The sequence below is a fragment of the Bufo gargarizans genome, chromosome 2 (genome assembly GCF_014858855.1).
Source record: "Bufo gargarizans isolate SCDJY-AF-19 chromosome 2, ASM1485885v1, whole genome shotgun sequence".
In the NCBI taxonomy this organism is placed as follows: Eukaryota; Metazoa; Chordata; class Amphibia; order Anura; family Bufonidae; genus Bufo; species Bufo gargarizans.
The window spans coordinates 260,597,439-260,618,187 of NC_058081.1; the positions used below are offsets into that span (position 1 = coordinate 260,597,439).

At 42.1% G+C, this 20,749-nt stretch overlaps 1 protein-coding gene across 2 annotated transcripts in view; it reads right to left on the reverse strand.

Moving 5' to 3' along the window:
• Nucleotides 1-3,210: 3,210 nt before the first annotated feature.
• The window catches only part of LOC122925535 (tetraspanin-7-like), a 33,294-nt gene continuing 15,755 nt past the window's right edge, over nucleotides 3,211-20,749 (reverse strand). The window contains exons 1-2 of one of the 2 annotated variants that reach the window (XM_044276894.1): nucleotides 5,879-6,186; nucleotides 3,211-3,647 (exon numbers count right to left, since the gene is read on the reverse strand). In XM_044276894.1, coding sequence (XP_044132829.1) covers nucleotides 3,212-3,647; nucleotides 5,879-6,186 — 744 coding nt within the window. In that variant the 3' untranslated portion in view covers nucleotide 3,211. Of the gene's footprint in view, nucleotides 3,648-5,878; nucleotides 6,187-20,749 lie in introns of those variants that run through there. The other variant, XR_006387633.1, reaches the window with a different exon arrangement.

Genomic DNA, 20,749 nt, shown 5'->3' on the forward strand with positions numbered 1-20,749 from the left:
CCTCAGATGAACGCTGTGAAAATAAATAAATGAAAACTGTTCCAAAACAGCCAATTTTTGGGTCACCTTGCCCCATAAAGTGTAATAATGAATGATCAAAAAATCCTATGTACCCAAAAATGATACCAATAAAAACCTCAACACTTTCTGCAAAAAACGAGCCCGTGCACAAGACGATCTGCAGAAAAATAAAAAACATATGGCGTTCAGAAAACCAATCCAGCACAATCTGCCTTCCAAAAACCGTATGGCATTCCTTTCCTTCTGCGCCCTGCCGTGTGCCCGTACAGCAGTTTACGACCACATGTGGGGTGTTTCTGTAAACTGCGGAATCAGGGTAATAAATATTGAGTTTTGTTTGGCTGTTAACCCTCAATGTGTTAAAGAAAAAAAAATATATAAAATGGAAAATCTGCCAAAAAAGTGAAATTTTTAAATTTCATCTCCATTTTCCTTTAATTCTTGTGGAACGCCTAAAGGGTTAACAAAGTTTGTAAAATCAGTTTTGAGTAACTTGAGGGGTGTAGTTTCTATAATGGGGTAATTTATGGGGGTTTCCACTGTGTAAGCCCCACAAAGTGACTTCAGACCTGAACTGGTCCTTAAAAAGTGGGTTTTGGAAATTTTCTTAAAAATTGTAAGAATTGCTTCCAAATTTCTAAGCCTTCTAACGTCCTAAAAAAATAAAATGACATTTCCAAAATGATGCCAACATAAAGTAGACATATGGGGAATGTTAAGTAATAAATATTTTATTAGGTATCACTTTCTGTTTTAGACGCAGAGAAATGTAAATTTGGAAAATTGTGAATTTTTCCTAATTTTTGGTAAATTTGGGATTTTTTCATAAATAAAGGTGAAATATATTGACTCAAATATATGACTATCATGAAGTACAATGTGTCACGAGAAAACAGTCTCAGAATGGCGTGGATAAGTAAAAGTGTTCCAAAGCTATTACCACATAAAGTGACGCATGTCAGATTTGTAAATTTTGACCTGGACACTGGGGCATCAATGACCCTTGGTCATGAAAGGGTTAATTTATTTTTGCAGCTCCATGTAATAGATGGGCGGATGCGGACAGCACGCGGTGTGTTGTCTGCACCTTTTGCAACAACATTAAAATGAATGGGTCCACATTCGATCCGCAAAACAAAATGTGGATCTGATACGAACCAAACATACAGTCATGTGCATTAGAGGATCTGGGGTGGGGGTGTCAGAGCTAGCTGAGATCCTGAGCCTGATAAAACAGCTGCTTCTACACAGCTTCTGAACATCATAACTTCCAACCTTTCTGTAAGTGTGATTTATCCCTCCATATCTGTTCTCTGAGCTTTGGAGCTGAAAACAAACATAGTGGGAAGTAAGGTAAAGGATGTCACGGCAGTTCAGTGCTGGCAGAAGGGAGACACCCCCTGATTCTGGGTGAAATGCATCTAGCTGTGCAGCTGAAACAGGGAATAATATGGCTGGAAAAAAAAAAAGATTAGGGAAGCCCAAACATAACTGCCTGGCACTGTCAATCAAAGCAGACTGTAATCAGGTGAACCACAGCTACGTGTCAATGCAAACAGTTTGATAAGGAAGTTGTCGGTGACAGCTCTCCGTTGAGAGCATTCTATTGCCAGCTGTCACTGAACAATATTTTCATGGGTCAGAGTGTCTAACTGGTTTTGAATAATGCCAATCATTTACTGGCTACAGCTAACAACACTGGAGTGAGGTAAAACAGTTACCTTGGAGGCTTAGGATTTTGTTAAGGTGGGGGTTCATACACAAAGCACACAAATATACATACACTCATATACACATTACCTTCATGGTTTCTAAAACACAAGGGGTGGGCACAGCAGGACAGGACAGCTCTAGCCACCAGTGATGTTGAGATACCAGAGCCAGAAAAAAAAAATCTCCCCTTCCCTTTCTCTTGTCAGAATTGCATACAGAGGAGAGCCATGAGGATGACATGGAAGAGTTCAGTGGAATGAGGGTACTAGGGGAGTTTAACCCCATAAGGCAACTATGTCTACAATCTTGTTTGTCCATGAAAACAAGTTGTTATTTACATTGTGTTTTGCTGTACTTTTATTCATTATTATTGCAGGCTACGTCAGCCTTTACTGTGACAAGGGAACTGCTTACAAACTGTCACTCCAGCCCTTTGACTCATTCATAGGAAGAAGAAAGCTGACAATTCATTCTCCCTGGTGATGAGTGTATCTGTTCTTCCCCCTCTTATCCTCATGCGACCCACATTCTGCTTCTGCTGAAGAATATGTCACACATTTCCATACACGTTTGAATTCTGTGCAATATTGGGTTTCACATAGGTAGAATGTTTCCAGTTTGTCTTCAAGTAGAGAGCAGACCACTGTTAGCGCCCAAGAGTTTAAATAACCATAAAAAGAGTGTGCAGAGACATGCCTCATTGACAAGCATGGCAACGCTTCCAGGAATAATAACAGAGGAAGGCTTCATGCACACGACCGTTGTGTGTTTTGCGGTCCGCAAATTGCATATCCGCAAAACACGGATGGCGTCCATGTGCGTTCCACAATTTGCGGAACGGCACGGACAGCCATTAATATAACTGCCTATTCTTGTCCGCAAAACAGACAAGAATAGGACAGGTTATTTTTTTTTTGCAAACTACGGAACGGAGCTGCAAAAACTGCGGCTCGGATGCGGACCAAAACAACGTTTCTGTGCACGAGGACAAATTGGTACAATGCAGAGTTCTAATAAAAGATTCTCCAGAATTATTGTTCTATGAGAAATCTTAGTGTTCACTAAAATGGATGATGTCTTCGACATAACTTTTTTTTAAACTTTATAGAATATTTTAGTCGCCTATGCTATTTTTAAAGAAAAACATCCTGCAAAAAAGCACACTATACTTTCTATTTTTATTTTTTATAATAGGAACCTATTGGTAATGTTGTATATAATGGCATATGTTGAAGGCATATACTAAAAGTATTTTCCCATGTATACCCCCAATATACACTGCAGTGTGAATAGATCCTTACATATAATTTTAAGTGGACAATGACACACATGACCGTAATTGTTAAAATCAACAAAAAAAAGTGCAATGCAATAAAAGGGAAGCTAAAGTGGCCTTTTATTTAGTATTTTTTTCTTGCAAAATAATTTCTTGTACCCAGTGATTTTTGTGGACTACATAAAACATATTGTCACTGATTCAGGTTGGAACTGCATCTGGCACCTTATTAGTTACTTTGGCTGCTAACAGGCATGATAGCACAATGCCCACAATCTGCATGAATGCTATGCCAAGGGCAACAGTAGCAATGTAAAACATGTTGTCGCTTACAAAATTGCAGACCTTCTTGAAGCAACCCTCCCTATGGATAGTCAGGGCTTCCTGTAACAGAGGACTGTTTTGGCATCCCCTGTGGGTCTTGCAGCAGCTGCTGGGTACTGATCCATTGTTATATCCAAGGTGAGCTTCCTGCTGCTCCAGGGACCATGGGGACTCAAACCAATCGCGGTAGCTATGGACGCCACAACAGCGCAGGGCTTTTTGTATTGCGTCCAAGGCATCTGCTTTTTCCTTGTCTTCTGAATAAGATAATACTGCATTCCGTAATCCACTTTGAAAACCTTCCGCGATGTCCCTATTTTAAGATAAATGGGTATAAACCATTATTCTGTGATATTAAAATTTCCTGGATAACCAAAAACTATATGGAAGGAGATTTATCAAAACTGGTGTACAGAAAAACTGGCTTAGTTGCCCATAGCAACCAGATTCCACCTTTTATTTTCCAAAGAAGCTCTGAAAAATAAAAAGTGGAATCCGATTGGTTGCTATTGGACACTAAGTCTGTTTTTCTTTTCACCAGTTTTGATAAATCTCCCCCAATTAAAGGGGTATTCCCATCACAGACAATGGGGGCATATCACTAGGTTATGCCCCCATTGTCTCATAGGTGCGGGTCCCACCTCTGGGACCCGCACCTACGCCGAGAACAGAGCGGGGAGAGTGATGGCTGAAGGCCAACTCCAAGCGCTTGCGCAGCCACCACTCCCATTCATTTCTATGGGGCCGACGGAAATAGCACAGCCAGCGCTCAGCTATTTTCGGTGGCTCATAGAAATGAATGGAGGGCAGCTGCGCATGTGCAGCTTTCCCCGCTCCGTTCTCGGCGTAGGTGCGGGTCCCAGAGGTGGCACCTATCAGATAATGGGGGCATATCCTAGCGATATGCCCCCATTGTCTGTGATGGGAATACCACTTTAAGTATCTTTCCTTTGCAAAACACCTACATTAAAAATGAGCAGATGTACTGGCTTTATTTAAATCACCACAGAGAGAAGAATAATTAAAAGGGCTCTTCTTCATTTAAAGCCATCCAAGAATTGAAATGGTCTATTAGTCAGTTTACTAATGAATTTGCCCTATTCATGTGATTTAGTTTCTACCTATCTGACACCATGAAGTATATCTATAGATCATGTTAGGAATTCATTCCAGGATTGCTTACCTTCACGTCATTTACAGCTTTCAAATCAGCCTCCTCTTAATGCTTGAGGCATTTGGTTGATATTTGATGAAGGAACCAGGTGCAATGTAATGTCTAGTCATTCTAAAAAGAAGGGCCCTTGACCCCAGACACAGGTCAGATGGAAACCTTGTACGGTGGTGTAAAGATCCTTACCTTGTGGAGTACGGTATTTTAAAATGAGAAACTAAATGAGATGTTTCAGCTCTGAATCTAGTTTTTTAATATGTCATTGTAGGAAAATAAAGGCAAAGCTGGCAAGTCAAATGCTGAAAAGTGTTACCTGTGTACATGGATTTATCCATACTGAATTACTGTATCCAATATAACATATACTGCACATATTATTATATGTTATGTAATGGGCTCCACAGTGGCTAGCACTCACAACCCTGGGGTGGAATCTAAGAACATCTGCATGGAGTTTGTAGGTTCTCCCCGTGTTTGTGTGGGTTTCCTACCACATCCAAAGACATACCGATAGGGAAATTAGATTGTGAGCCCCACTGGGGACAGCAAGTGATGATCATACCTGAAAAACACTGCGGAATATGTCACCGCTATATAAGTGAGTAAAATAAAAAGTATCAGATCAGTATACAGGATGAAATCTGCTGCCTGTAGAAATATGGCAGAAACTGTTTCTCATCAATGAGGGCCATTATACGTAACCTTAGACCAGGCAGTGTAAAGACGTTCCAAATATATCACATTGGTGCATGGCTAGACACATTTTTCTAATTTCATGCTAACTATTGGTTGGTTTAGACAATGTAGACGGTATCCAGCTCACCTGCTGCCTCTGTCCCATTTGTTGACTTCCTTGATGCATAGAAACTTAGGTAAGACCATGTAACTTATAACAATAAGGATTAATCCAGCATCGAAGTATTGCACATGTAATACTTCGATGCTGGATTCATCTTTATTGTTACAAGTATTGGTTGGTTTACTTTACACCTAAATATTGCCACAAATTGTCGTATCTACAGCCTCCTTGACAAGCTGGGAAATCAAAACAGGTGATGTAAGAGCAGTGAATTATTCAAATTTTGGTGTATTTTATGACAAGGCCTAGTGTCCATTAGTTGTGTCCAAACTGTGCCAGGTGAAAACTTTGCAACTGATGGTCACACATAATCAATATAGTTCTTGCAACATTTTCATGGACTTCTCTACTAAATTAATCAAAGAACTCTGAAATAAAAGTGGCATCGTCAGACCGGAGCCGCGCAATACTGCTTTGCCCAGATTCTCACACTACTAAACATTTAGCAAACATAACCTTGTAGGTAGTTGTGAACATGATTGGGTTAGCAAAGAGTAATAGAAAGAGTGGATACCTGCGGTAGAATAGACCTGAGAGCCCAGCAGCAAGTTCAGCTAATAGCACTGCTAACTGAAAGAGCCCATAGGTGCGTAGAAGACATTGCTTCTCTACGGCAGCACTGATGCATCCTAGAAAGCCCCACAGCAGCACAGTGGCTCCGCTCACCAGCAGGATTAATGGGATGTTTGGATAATTGTTGGTGGATAAGACCAAGTATTCCTCTAAGGAGATTTTCGCCCAGATTCCCACTGTGAGCATAACCAGACCTGCGGCCCAAAAGATGAAGCTGAAAGCAATGAGTGATATCTTTAATAAAGCCATCCTACTGCTTGTGCATCTCTTGTTATTCTGCTTAGGGATCATCAAGGACCTAACAAGACTGTCATCTTCATGCTGTATACCTACAGCCACATTGTGCTGTCCTTCATCTTCATCATCTAGTGGGTATGCAGGGAGCACCCACACACCATTTGGATTGCTTCTTAAAGGAAACTCTGCCACAGTGGAGATTCTTCTGTCCCCGCGTAGTTCCAAAATCTCATTTCCAACTGCAGAAGGTTTCCTTGGCTGCACCAGCTCTGCTATCCTATCCGTCATGGTCCTTTGCCTCTGCAGATTTTTTACAGCCTCCCCCTCTTATCACCTCTATGGAAAGCCAATAGATCTCCTTTAGTTCAGCAACGAATGTCATACAGTGGGCTCCTGCACGCAGGACTTACCAGCTTTTGTCTCCGCCTGTTTAAGAAGATAATTCAGCTTCCTATCTGGCAAAGCTATACACCACACCACCGCCAGACCATGCCTCGACGCGCGTTTCGCCATCAGCTTCATAACCCCTTGAAAAAGCTGATGGCGAAACGCGTGTCGAGGCATGGTCTGGCGGTGGTGTGGTGTATAGTTTGGGTCAGTATGTACTGCATTATGTTAACCATATATTATAACTTGGTATAGCCTGGTACTATGTTCTGATCGTGCAGTATTGTTTGTTGCATAATACTAGTATTGGGCATCTATGTAACATACTTTTTTGTGATGCCTATTGATCAATTCTATTGATGCACTTTATATAGTACTTTTAAGCCTAGTAGAAGCAAGACTTGATATCTGTTGATATTTATACAGGTCCTTCTAAAAAAATTAGCATATTGTGATAAAGTTCATTATTTTCTGTAATGTACTGATAAACATTAGACTTTCATATATTTTAGATTCATTACACACCAACTGAAGTAGTTCAAGCCTTTTATTGTTTTAATATTGATGATTTTGGCATACAGCTCATGAAAACCCCAAATTCCTATCTCAAAAAATTAGCATATCATGAAAAGGTTCTCTAAACGAGCTATTAACCTAATCATCTGAATCAACTAATTAACTCTAAACACCTGCAAAAGATTCCTGAGGCTTTTAAAAACTCCCAGCCTGGTTCATTACTCAAAACCGCAATCATGGGTAAGACTGCCGACCTGACTGCTGTCCAGAAAGCCATCATTGACACCCTCAAGCAAGAGGGTAAGACACAGAAAGAAATTTCTGAACGAATAGGCTGTTCCCAGAGTGCTGTATCAAGGCACCTCAGTGGGAAGTCTGCGGGAAGGAAAACGTGTGGCAGAAAACGCTGCACAACGAGAAGAGGTGACCGGACCCTGAGGAAGATTGTGGAGAAGGACCGATTCCAGACCTTGGGGGACTTGCGGAAGCAGTGGACTGAGTCTGGAGTACAAACATCCAGAGCCACCGTGTACAGGCGTGTGCAGGAAATGGGCTACAGGTGCCGCATTCCCCAGGTCAAGCCAGTTTTGAACCAGAAACAGCGGCAGAAGCGCCTGACCTGGGCTACAGAGAAGCAGCACTGGACTGTTGCTCAGTGGTCCAAAGTACTTTTTTCAGATGAAAGCAAATTTTGCATGTCATTCGGAAATCAAGGTGCCAGAGTCTGGAGGAAGACTGGGGAGAGGGAAATGCCAAAATGCCTGAAGTCCAGTGTCAAGTACCCACAGTCAGTGATGGTCTGGGGTGCCATGTCAGCTGCTGGTGTTGGTCCACTGTGTTTTATCAAGGGCAGGGTCAATGCAGCTAGCTATCAGGAGATTTTGGAGCACTTCATGCTTCCATCTGCTGAAAAGCTTTATGGAGATGAAGATTTCATTTTTCAGCACGACCTGGCACCTGCTCACAGTGCCAAAACCACTGGTAAAGGGTTTACTGACCATGGTATTACTGTGCTCAATTGGCCTGCCAACTCTCCTGACCTGAACCCCATAGAGAATCTGTGGGATATTGGGAAGAGAAAGTTGAGAGACGCAAGACCCAACACTCTGGATGAGCTTAAGGCCGCTATCGAAGCATCCTGGGCCTCCATAACACCTCAGCAGTGCCACAGGCTGATTGCCTCCATGCCACGCCGCATTGAAGCAGTAATTTCTGCAAAAGGATTCCCGACCAAGTATTGAGTGCATAACTGAACATAATTATTTGAAGGTTGACTTTTTTTGTATTAAAAACACTTTTCTTTTATTGGTCGGATGAAATATGCTAATTTTTTGAGATAGGAATTTTGGGTTTTCATGAGCTGTATGCCAAAATCATCAATATTAAAACAATAAAAGGATTGAACTACTTCAGTTGTGTGTAATGAATCTAAAATATATGAAAGTCTAATGTTTATCAGTACATTACAGAAAATAATGAACTTTATCACAATATGCAAATTTTTTGAGAAGGACCTGTATACTGTGGTCAGCAATAGTATTATATGTATGCATTGTTCATACTACCTTATGGATATGTTTATGTTTTTTTGAATATATACTGTCTGGTGAAATTACTGTTTGTTTAAATTTTGATCCATATATTTTCTATTATTGGTTCCAATTATTGTGATATTGGGTCGAATATACATAGATGGGAAAAATACTCATTGGTTGCCCCATAGGCATTAGCCCACGGGGAAATTTCCCTGTAAGGTCTATGGCTATTTCGTCCCTGTGTTGGCCACCGAGCAAGTCCTCCCTTTAGCATACTGCCTGGTCATACAGGAGAATACATCACTACATACCTACTGTATCTCTCCTCTGATGTAAACACTCTCTTTCCTCATCTCCCCAATTCAACCCAAGCTGCCAGGGTGACTTATTTTACCCACATCTCATCTCTGCAGGGTTTGTCATACAGACATCTTGGATTCCATCCTCCTCCTCACCTTCTTAACACAAACTCTCCACACTGCTGCAACCCCAAATACTGTGCCTGCCAGCAATAATAATGCCTCCATAAGTGCCCAAGTATTAAAAATACCACGAGTAAGCTTCCTTAGTAATGCCCTTATAGTGACTCCTGTGTTAAAAATACTTCTAGTGGTAGCCCAGTAAATGCCCCCTATATTATGCTCCTCAATTTGGCAAGTAAAAAAAAAATCCAGTACCTGAACCCCATTCCATGCCTCCATCTTTTGGCCTGCAGCCTGAGAAGCCTATGTCCTAGCACAGATCCTTTGCAATTAATGTAAATGTTGTGCCTGAATCCCTGCACAGGAAGCCATAATGACATCATTGCTTTGCTACCGCCTGCACAGTTCATACTCTGCTTCACAGACTTCAGGCCTATGAGGGAGAACATCGGGGCAGAGTGCATTGGCTTCTTCCATGCTCCCCCACAGAATTCAACTGTATTGCCCACCTTAAGATGGCAATACTGTTGAATTGAGCAGAGCACCGGCGGCCACTGGCTTAGTACATAAGTGCCTGATGCGTCAGATTATGTACCTGGATTGCAGCTATGAGAAGGGCTTGGTTGGCACCCTGGGCATCAGACCACCAGGAATTTTCCCAGTAAGGTCTATGGCCAGTCTACCCCTACCTAAGTGGTAGTGATTCATCTGAGAACCACATGGACATGCAAGTCTGCATGGTTTTCAAATAAAATGCACTGGTTCTTGGTAATGCCCATATGGTTTAATGGGTACCACAGACCCATTATCACGCCAACAATTGACATTTAGTTTCAGTTTTAAAACTGTGAGGATTTGTGCCAGGGCATTGGGTAGAAATATTGAACTGAGCTAATTCGAATGCAGATTTGTGATGTAGAAATAGAAAAACTTTTCTGGAATTCTTCCCCCGGTTCTGTGTTGGATTATAAAACAAGAGAAAGTATATTGGGAGGTTACTACTTCTCTTTTTTTAAATCCACTCCTGGGTTTGGCTTTAAACTGCATGAAAAACCTGATCAAAACCAGCACAAGTGAATACACCTTTAGGTTGGGTTCTTTGTGGATAATGTTTGTATTGTCATTTTATGCTATTTTTTTTTTTTTTCATACCCTGGAAATCCCCTGTAAACCTGGGCAGGCAAATGAGTCATGCTACAAAGACACAAAGGGGAAGAGACAGTTTAATTTCCTCTTGACCTAACCATTTATTACAGGTTGTCTCTATATTATCTGTATGTCTCTGAAGAGCAAATGCATCACTCAGTAAAAAAGTCCACATGACATAAAATCATGTATGAACGTTGCCCTGCTTATGAACATCTGTATGCTACAGATACAAGGTGACGATATAGCTGGAATTTAGTGGTTAATCCTATGTCATCCTGGGACTGCATACATATTGACGTGGTTCTAATGAATGACTTTTTTAATTAGCAACTCTACCAGCAGCCTCTTGGGAACCTTTAATTCTAATATCGGAATGAAGGTCAACTGTAAAAAACTAAGGGGGGGGGGGGGGCGGACATTACTAAAACCAGTCTTAGAGTAAAATGCAACACAATTATTATATTTCAATAGTTTCTATTCTAGGTTGACATATTAAAAGGGTAAATACAGTGCGGTATGATAGGTGTTGTGTTGTACACCATTTAGTTAAATAACATGTCATCAATAAAAGTCCCAAATCAGAATTAAATATTAATGTTATTACATCAACCTTCCGACATTAGTCGGTTTTTCCAGAAGAAGGGGAAAGGGAATTGAAGGCGAAAGGGAAAAAAAGAGGGAAGAGGAAGGCTACTTTCACAGTGTCATTTGGTGCGGATCCGTCATACAACCGCATGCATCCGTTCAGAATGGATCTATTTGTAGTATCATTAACATTGCCAAAACTGATCCGTCCTGACACACAATGTAAGGCAATGGGGACGGATCCGTTTGGCTCAGTTTCGTCAGACGAACATCAAAACGCTGCAAGCAGCTTTTTGATGTCCGCCTCCAAAGCGGAGTGGAGGCGGAACGGAGCCAAACTGAATGATGAAATACACCCTTGCTTCCAAATGCTACTTAAAGGGTTTTTATCTTTAGAAATTCTGTTATGTAGCTGACTGACATTAACGATGTGCTAATGTCAGCAGTACATAACAGTGTTCTTTATACTTTTGTCCCTGCCGCCGTTCTCCTTAAAAACACTTTTAAAATATGCTAATGAGCCTCTAGGTGCTATGTGGTCGTTGATTCAGCACCTAGAGGCTTGGTCTACTAACCCTTTATCCCGCCCAGGTCCTCCGTTTAGCCTGCCCTGCTCCTCTTGAGTGACGTCCGAGTTAGCTGGATCGCTGAAGAAATCCCGCGCCTGAGCCGTCCACTTCTGCATTTGGCGCAGGGACAAAGAAATAAGTATAAAGAACACTGTTATGTAGTACTAATGTCAGTCAGCTACATAACAGAATTTCTGATGATAGAAACCCTTTAACAGGTACGCCCTGATGTCCTGGTACTTAAGGGCACAGGGCGTACCTGTATGCCCTGTGTATTTCCGATCACCGCAGGTACCTTCGCTAAATGCGAGGGGGGGGGGGTCCCGTGAAACTGCAGGTAAATTCAGACATGTGGTTTGCGGCTTTTCAATGGTGCGGCGGCAGCAGTGGGCGCAGGTGCCATCGGGTCCCCATGCGGCTGTAGGGGGGACCCGATTGCATGGAAGGAAGCGCGATGACGAGCCTGTGAGATCCAGCCCCCTGGATCTCACAGGCCAGAAGCTGTATGAGTAATACACACAGAATTACTCATACAGCCAATGCATTCCAATACAGAAGTATTGGATTGCATTGTAAAAGGGATCAGACCCCCAAAAGTTGAAGTCCCAAAGTGGGACAAAAAATAAAGTAAAAAAAAATAAAGTTCTCTCCCCCAAAAATTTAAAGTTTCAAGTATAAATAAACAAAAACGTTATTTTCCCCAAATAAAGTTTTTAAAAAATAGACACATTAGGTATCGCTGCGTCCGTATCGACTGGCTCTATAAACATATCACATGAACTAACCCCTCAGATGAACACCGTAAAAAAGAAAGAATAAAAACTGTGCTAAATAAACAATTTTTTTGTCACCTTACATCACAAAAAGTACAACAGCAAGCGATCAAAAAGGCGTTTGCCCGCCAAAATAGTACCAATCTAACCGTCACCTCATCCCGCAAACAATGAACCCCTACCTAAGACAATTGCCTAAAAAATATTAAAACTATGGCTCAGAATATGGAGACACTAAAACATAATTTTTTTGTTTTAAAAAAGCTGTTATTGTGTAAAACTTAAGTAAATTAAAAAAAAAGTATACATATTAGGTATCGCCGCATCCGTATCGACCGGCTCTATAAAAATATCACATGACCTAACCCCTCAGGTGAACACCGTAAAAAAATAAAAACGGTGTAAAAAAAGGGATTTTTTGTCACCTTACATCACAAAAAGTGTAATGGCAAGCGATCAAAAAGTCATATGCACCTCAAAATAGTGCCAAACCGTCATCTCATTCCGCAAAAAATGAGACCCTACCTAAGATAATAGTCCAAAAACTATGGCTCTCAGACGATGCGGACATTAAAACATGATTTTTTTTGTTAAAAAATGAAATCATTGTGTAAAACTTACATAAATAAAAAAAAGTATACATATTAGGTATCGCCGCGTCCGTATTGACTGGCTCTATAAAAATATCACATGACGTAACCCCTCAGGTGAACACCGTAAAAGAATAAAAATGGTGTAAAAAAAGCTATTTTTTGTCACCTTACATCACAAAAAGTGTAATAGCAAGCGACCAAAAAGTCATATGCACCCCAAAATAGTGCCAATCAAACCGTCATCTCATCCCACAAAAAATGAGACCCTACCTAAGATAATCGCCCAAAAACTAAAAAAACTATGGCTCTCAGACTATGGAGACACTAAGGCCCGTGAGTTGAACGCATTGCACCCGCACTGAATCCCGACCCATTCATTTCTATGGGGTTGTTCACATGAGCGGCGATTTTCACGCATCACTTGTGCGTTGCGTGAAAATCGCAGCATGCTCTATTTTGTGCTTTTTTTCACGTAACGCAGGCCCCATAGAAATGAATGGGGTTGCGTGAAAATCGCAAGCATCCGCAAGCAAGTGCGAATGCGGTGCGATTTTTACGCACGGTTGCTAGGAGACGATCAGGATGGAGACCCGATCATTATTATTTTCCCTTATAACATGGTTATAAGGGAAAATAATAGCATTCTGAATACAGAATGCATAGTAAAATAGCGCTGGAGGGGTTAAAAAAAAAGTAAAAAAATTTAACTCACCTTAATCCACTTGATCACGCAGCCGGCATCTCTTCCGACTTCTTTCTTTGCTGTGTGCAGGAGCAGGACCTGTGGTGACGTCCCTCCGGTCATCACATGATCCATTACATGATCTTTTACCATGGTGATGGATCATGTGATGACCGGAGTGACGTCACCACAGGTCCTGTTCCTGCACAGCAAAGAAAGAAGACAGAAGAGATGCCGGCTGCGCGATCAAGTGGATTAAGGTGAGTTAAATTATTATTATTATTTTTTAACCCCTCCAGCACTATTGTACTATGCATTCTTTATTCAGAATGCTATTATTTTCCCTTATAACCATGTTATAAGGGAAAATAATACAATCTACAGAACACCGATCACAAGCCTGAACTTCTGTAAAGAAGTTCGGGTTTAGGTACCAAACATGCCGATTTTTCTCGCGCGAGTGCAAAACGCATTACAATGTTTTGCACTCGCGCGGAAAAATCGCTCCTTTTCCCGCAACGCACCCGCTCCTTTTCCCGCAACGCTCGTCTGAAAGAGGCCTAAAGGAAAAAAAGTGACAATGCAGCAGCACCCTGCAAATCAGATAAAGTACAATAATGCCAAAAATTATAGTGCTAATTCTACGCTTATTTATAAAGTGAGATGCTTGGCCAATGCATTTTGTACAAAACCATCTGAGCCCGTCTGCTGTACGTCAAGGCGATCTCTGTTAGACGGGTCCTAACACTAAATACTACCTGTTATGCGCCATAATGGCTGCCATAAAGTTCAGGGAGTGTTGGATCCACATGCATGCTGGATCCACCCTGCTTTTTACGGCACTAAAAATTGTAAAAAGCAGAGTGGATCCAACACTCCCTGAACTTTATGGCAGCCATTATGGCGCATAACAGGTAGTATTTAGTGTTAGGACCTGTCTAACAGAGATCGCCTTGAAGTACGGCAGACAGGTTCAGATGGTTTTGTACAAAATGCATTGGCCAAGCATCTCACTTTATAAATAAGCGTAGCATTAGCACTATAATTTTTGGCATTATTGTACTTTATCTGATTTGCAGGGTGCTGCTGCATTGTCTCTTTTTTTCCCTCTAGGTCTTTGCCATGGCGGCGTGCACCTGCGCACTGGGAGGTGCTGACTAACCCATTTTTTTTATGGAGACACTAAAACATGATTTTTTTTGTTTCAAAAATGAAATCATTATGTAAAACTTACATAAATAATAAAATTGTATACATATTAGGTATCACCCCGTCCGTGACAACCTGCTCTATAAAAATACCACATGATCTAACCTGTCAGATGAATTTTGTAAATAAAAAAACGGTCCCAAAACAGCTATTTCTTGTTACCTTGCCTCACAAAAAGTGTAATATAGAGCAACTAATGTACCCTAAACTAGTACCAACAAAACTTCCACCCTATCCCGTAGTTTTTAAAATGGGGTCACTTTTTTGAAGTTTCTACTTTAGGGGTGCATCAGGGGGCTTCAAATGGGACATGGTGTTAAAAAACCAGTCCAGCAAAATCTGCCTTCCAAAAACCGCATGGCATTCCTTTCCTTCTGCGCCCTGCCGTGTGCCCGTACAGCAGTTTACGACCACATATGGGGTGTGTCTGTAAACTACAGAATGGGGGCCATAAATATTGAGTTTTGTTTGGCTTTTAACCCTTGCTTTGTAACTGGAAAAAAACTATTAAAATGGAAAATCTGCCAAAAAAGTTAAATTTTGAAATTGTATCTCTATTTTCCATTAATTCTTGTGGAACACCTAAAGGGTTAATGACGTTTGTAAAATCAGTTTTGAATACCTTGGGGGTGTAGTTTCTTAGATGGGGGTCACTTTTATGGAGTTTCTACTCTAGGGGTGCATTAGGGGGGCTTCAAATGGGACATATGGGGTGTTTCTGTAAACTACAGAATCAGGGCCATAAATATTGAGTTTAGTTTGGCTGTTAACCCTTGCTTTGTAACTGGAAAAAAAAAATTAAAATGGAAAATCTGCCAAAAAAGTGACATTTTGAAATTGTATCTCTATTTTCCATTAATTCTTGTGGAACACCTAAAGGGTTAACGACGTTTGTAAAATCAGTTTTGAATACCTTGAGGGGTGTCGTTTCTAGAATTGGGTCATTTTTGGGTGGTTGCTATTATGTAAGCCTCACAAAGTGACTTCAGACCTGAACTGGTCCTTAAAAAGTTGGTTTTTAAAAATTTCGGAGAAATTTCAAGATTTACTTCTAAACTTCTAAGCCTTGTAACGTCCCCCAAGAATAAAATGTAATTCATATGATCCTAACATGAAGTAGACATATGGGAAATGTAAAGTAATAACTATTTTTGCATGTATTAGGCCTCATGCACACGACCGTTGTGTGCACCCGTGCCCGTTGTGCCGTTAGACGTTTTTTTCTGCGGCTCCATTGACTTTCAATGGGGCCGTTGAAAACTCGGCTTGTGCACCGTTTTTACACCGCGCCCGTGACCCGTGTTTCGAGGCCGTGAAAAAAATATAACCTGTCCTATTTTTTTCACGGCTAACGGATCGCGGCCCCATTGAAGTCAATGGGGCCGTTAAAAACACGTTTGCACACCCGTTTGACACCCGCGTCCGCGCCCGTTTTATTTATTTCATTTGCCATGGGCACTCTGTCTGGCAAAAGTTGTGGCAATAAATTTGAAAAAAAAAAGGTACAGGAAGTTTAGGGTCACAGATTATGCTAATTTCTAGCCACCTGTGTCTGGAAGCTTCTCTGTGTGGTGAGGCAGCCATTAATTTTCACTGAGAAAATGCCAAGGTGGAATGTGGAAAAGCTCATCACCCTGGTCCAGGAGAGGCCAGAAATTTGGGATACCCGCAGCAATATATATCTGGATCGTACCAGAAAGGATGCTGCGTGGGAGCAGGTGGCCCGTAGCCTACGAAAGAACGATTGGGCCAAAGCTGATAGCAGAGGCCGTGCGGACTTAGGTAAGTGTGAGCAATGTAGTTGTGCTGTGCGTGCCCACTGGATGGCAACCAGATTTTGTTTTTAACCCTGAGTTCCCAATAGTGTTTTCTGTGCAGTTCAGCTTCATTTGCCATAAAGGGCCGCACATGCTTTGTTAAAGTGACGTCTATTACATTCCATACAACACCATTTCTAAGTGTAAATGGCTGTCACTCCCTTTGCTCCAGCATACAGTTCTCATGTTTCTAATCACATGTTTGTGCCCTTTTTGTCACAGACACATGTCCTTGTATTTGAGCATCTTAGAGTTGTGACCGACACTTTATTTTTAAAAGTTAGGGCCACAAGGCTTACACGACTAGTATCCTCCATCTTGTTCGTCTGCATTAGTATCCAGACACCTGCTGGACTGTACCATGTGCTGTTTATTCGGTCCTTTTTTTTTGGTACCTTGTTATTCCCGATTTGCTCCCTTTTTTGTAAAATGTCATTTTATGCTGGTTTCTTTGGATCCTTTGTAATATTTTTTTTGTTTTTTTGCTTCATTATGAACAGTGAAACAAACCAAGACTCGCTGGGCCAGTTGCCGGGACCAATTTCGGCGAGAGGTCTCCAGCAAGGGGCGTAGTGGAGAGGGTCCCTCCCGGAAGAGGCCATACATATATACTGCCCAGTTGCAGTTTCTCAGACCCGTAATGGACTTGAGGCCGTAAGTAAATTATGATTTGTTGATCCATTTCTCATTGTGCTTAATCTTTCAATTGTGTATGCCTCAGCTAATGTGTACACGAAAGTAATGGCTTCATTTCTGTTGTACTATTGAAGGCATCTACTTTCTGTGGGGCAGCCATGTACAAAATGTCACAATCCCACATTTTTTGAAGGCACACGCCAAGCATGCCTGAATACCTGTAAGTTAACCAGTCCTGCTTGGAGTTGTCGTTGTGCATCAGATGGTGGGCATCAGTTTGCACATGCCTGGGGTTGGTTGTGTCCATCACTTTATGTGAAAGGTTGCCCCCATTCAAACCCGCTGCTGAGTTGTATGATGAGACGACACGTGTAGTGCGCATATAGCACCCCCCCTCTCTGTTTGGTTCCTGCTGCAATAATTTTGGGCAGGTCCCAGAACATAGATGTTTTTAATATTGAAAGGATTTCACAAACGACAAGCCACGTGCGCTCCGCACGCATTATCTCATCATACAGATGTTCTGCGTGTTTGCCTCCTGTTGGTCTTATACCACAATAATCTTTGGAACTTTTCATAGGGATAGGTCATTTATACCTCAAAAGGTGCATGTCTCCCATTTTAATGCAAGTCCAGATTAGTATATCAGTTTTGACATTAGCGGGTGCTTTTATAGTTCCCATATAGATTCCTTTTTTTTACTGACATGTCGGAATTTGATCCCCATTTGGTATTGGCCACGTCATTCACATTGCTTTCAATGTATGGCACCAGGACCAACATTGATTCCTTGGTTTGTTTGTGTTCAATGAAAAAAAAACCAGAATCCAATGATGTTCCTTCTAGGCTTGACCACCCGTCTCTGAATGACTGCTCTCATCATGCACATTTGTGGCCCAGTACATGTTATTATTTTGCTGGAAAATAAGTTCGACCAGTTAGACCCTACGTCTTGTATGTTGGTATGGTTGAAGCAGGCCACATACTGGTGAGATGGCGTCAATATCCGCACTGGTTTGGTGCCTGGAATGAATATTCCTCTTCTTTCGCTGGACTGCTTCAACCATCAAACCATGTTTTACCATTACATTACCATTTGCGCTTTACCAGTTGTGACCCATCTTGCCCTATATATTGTAAATACATTTGGAATTGCACTGTTCACATAGATGCATGTGTTTATTGCATATTCTCTTTCATTATGTTGTTTCGAGCCACTCCATATGTATAGTGTCTGTATACAGCTGATCACACCTAATATCACTGTTTATTTTCGGTTAAATTTAAAAAGAGATATCTAATTGAGTTTTTACATGTCTTTGAAAAACAGTACTGTGGACAGTCTGGAACCCTCTGGGGAGTCGTCTTCTGATGGAAGTGAAACCCCAGCTGCTTTTTCCCCTGCAATTAGTCCGGAACCGACGCCAGCAGAGGAGCCGGAGGAGTCGTCACAGGGCCAGCACCAACAACAGCCCAGTCCAGCCCGTGTCAGGCAGCCGCACCGAAGACGTCCCCGCCAAGTCCCTCCCTCCACCTCTGTGCCAGAGAGTCGGGAGGTTATTGACGCACGCGTCATTGATTTTCTGGCACAGAGGCGGAGTGACGGAGTGGAGGAGAAGATGCTTCGCGGATTGGCGCCCCTTCTGAAAAAAGTGCCGGAACCTGACCACAATGCATGCGTGGCTTCTATTGCGGTGGTCATGAAAATGTTCGCCATCCCAAATCATGGGGACATCCTGGGCCGTTTGAACAACTGGATGGTGGATCTTGAAAATGAGGGGCAACCCCAAGTGGCCGGCCAATTTGGACGGGAAAGGCAACCAACTCAGGCGCCTTCTTTTGCCCCACACCCCCAGTACGGGCCACCCCATGGCCATTTGCAAGGGGCATCACAGGCCATTTTCCAGGGCAGTTTGCCCACTGTCCCACAACAGCAGGCTCAAGGAAGGCCACGGTCCTCCTTTCCGGCAGGGTCTTTCACCCAGGACCTCTTTGAGTTATGATTTTCTTTTTTGGGGGGTGGTTTTTCTGTTTCAATTTGGTTGGTTGTGTTTATTTGCCCAAAATATTGATTATAACCTGTTTTGGTGCTGAATATTTTTGAAAAAAGTTATTTTGTGCACTAAAAATGTGTCTGGTTTTATTTTCTAACATTCCACAAACCATTAACCTTATCATTTGGTCTATCATGCCTAAAAACACACACACAGTATCTACAAATGCAACACTTTATTAAGATGCACCGCACCTTTAAATTTATTAACTTTCAACATGAGGTATTAGAAAATTTTATGGACCAAATACTCGAAGTTTAACGATGAAATAGTCTAACTAAATTTAGACCAAAACATCATTTAAATTTAATGTGTAGATTAAATAAAATATGCGATGTCCACAAAATCTCAGCCCGCAAGCCCACGTCAAGGGTCCTCATTACCTTGCGAGTCCCTACACTCCACTAATACAATAAATTCAAGTAATCTATCTAGAAAATAACAAAAAACTAACGAGCCCAGAAGATTTCAAAAACTGCCACGAATAGCGTCCCTCTGCCATGGCAAGGACCCCTCTGGGCTGTGAAAGTAGTCTGCAAAGAGTTCACGAACTGCAATGCCTGCAGTCCCTGGTCGTCTATGCAGGGTCCTTTCCAAGCCCAAATCTGAAGACGTTGGAAGATCTTCCAAGTCTACAGAAGAGGAAGCCTCGTGAATCCTGGTGAAGTTGTGCAGAACAACACAAGCTTGAATCACCAGGGTAGCATTCTCTGGATCCATCTGTATGGATGACAAGAACACCCTCCACTTGCTAGAGAGTATCCCGAAAGCGCACTCCACATACCGACGGGCACGAGTCAACCGGTAGTTGAAGATACGCCTCCTGACATCCAAACCACGCTTTGGAAAGGGCCGCATAACATGTGGAGTCAATGCAAACCCTTCATCCGCCACGATGACAAATGGAGCCGGCGGACGGGCATATCCGGGCAGTGTTCTGGACTCGTGCAGGGCAAGCTGGTTGGCAAGAAGCCGCTCACCCATTCTAGAAGCACTAAAGATGCGAGCATCCGCAGTGCTTCCATAGGACCCAATATCTACCATTATAAACCGGTAGTTACTGTCAGCAACAGCCATCAGCACTACCGAGAAAAACTGTTTATAATTGAAGAAACGGCTCCCTGAGTGTGGCGGCTTCTTCACACGGATGTGCTTGCCATCCATTGCCCCGATGCAGTTTGGGAACTGCGCTGAATTTTGAAAGCCCTCAGCGATCCGAAGCCAATCGTCCACCTTGGGTTGCGGCATCACCGTTTCTCGGAGCTGCTGCCAGATGACCTGGCAAGTGTGTCGAACAATTCTCGAGATCGTGGAGGTTCCTAATAGAAACTCGAAATGCAGGGATGCAAACGAGTTCCCAGTGGCAAGGAATCTGTTGTGAGAAAAATAAAAAAAATAAGTAACGGAACAACAGAGTCTGGATTCCTTAGCAACGTTCTATACACTACATTATTTAAAACCACACTATGTCTAGTGGAGCGTAACCTATGGGAAGGGCCTCTATGCACACCCATTGTAAATTCAAGGGATAACAAATATACACCCTAGACTTTACATAGCATTGCTCTGCCAAAAGCACACAATTCAAGCAACAGGCGGCATGGAATTAATTCATGCATTGTCTAGCAAATGGTTAAAAACCAAAAGG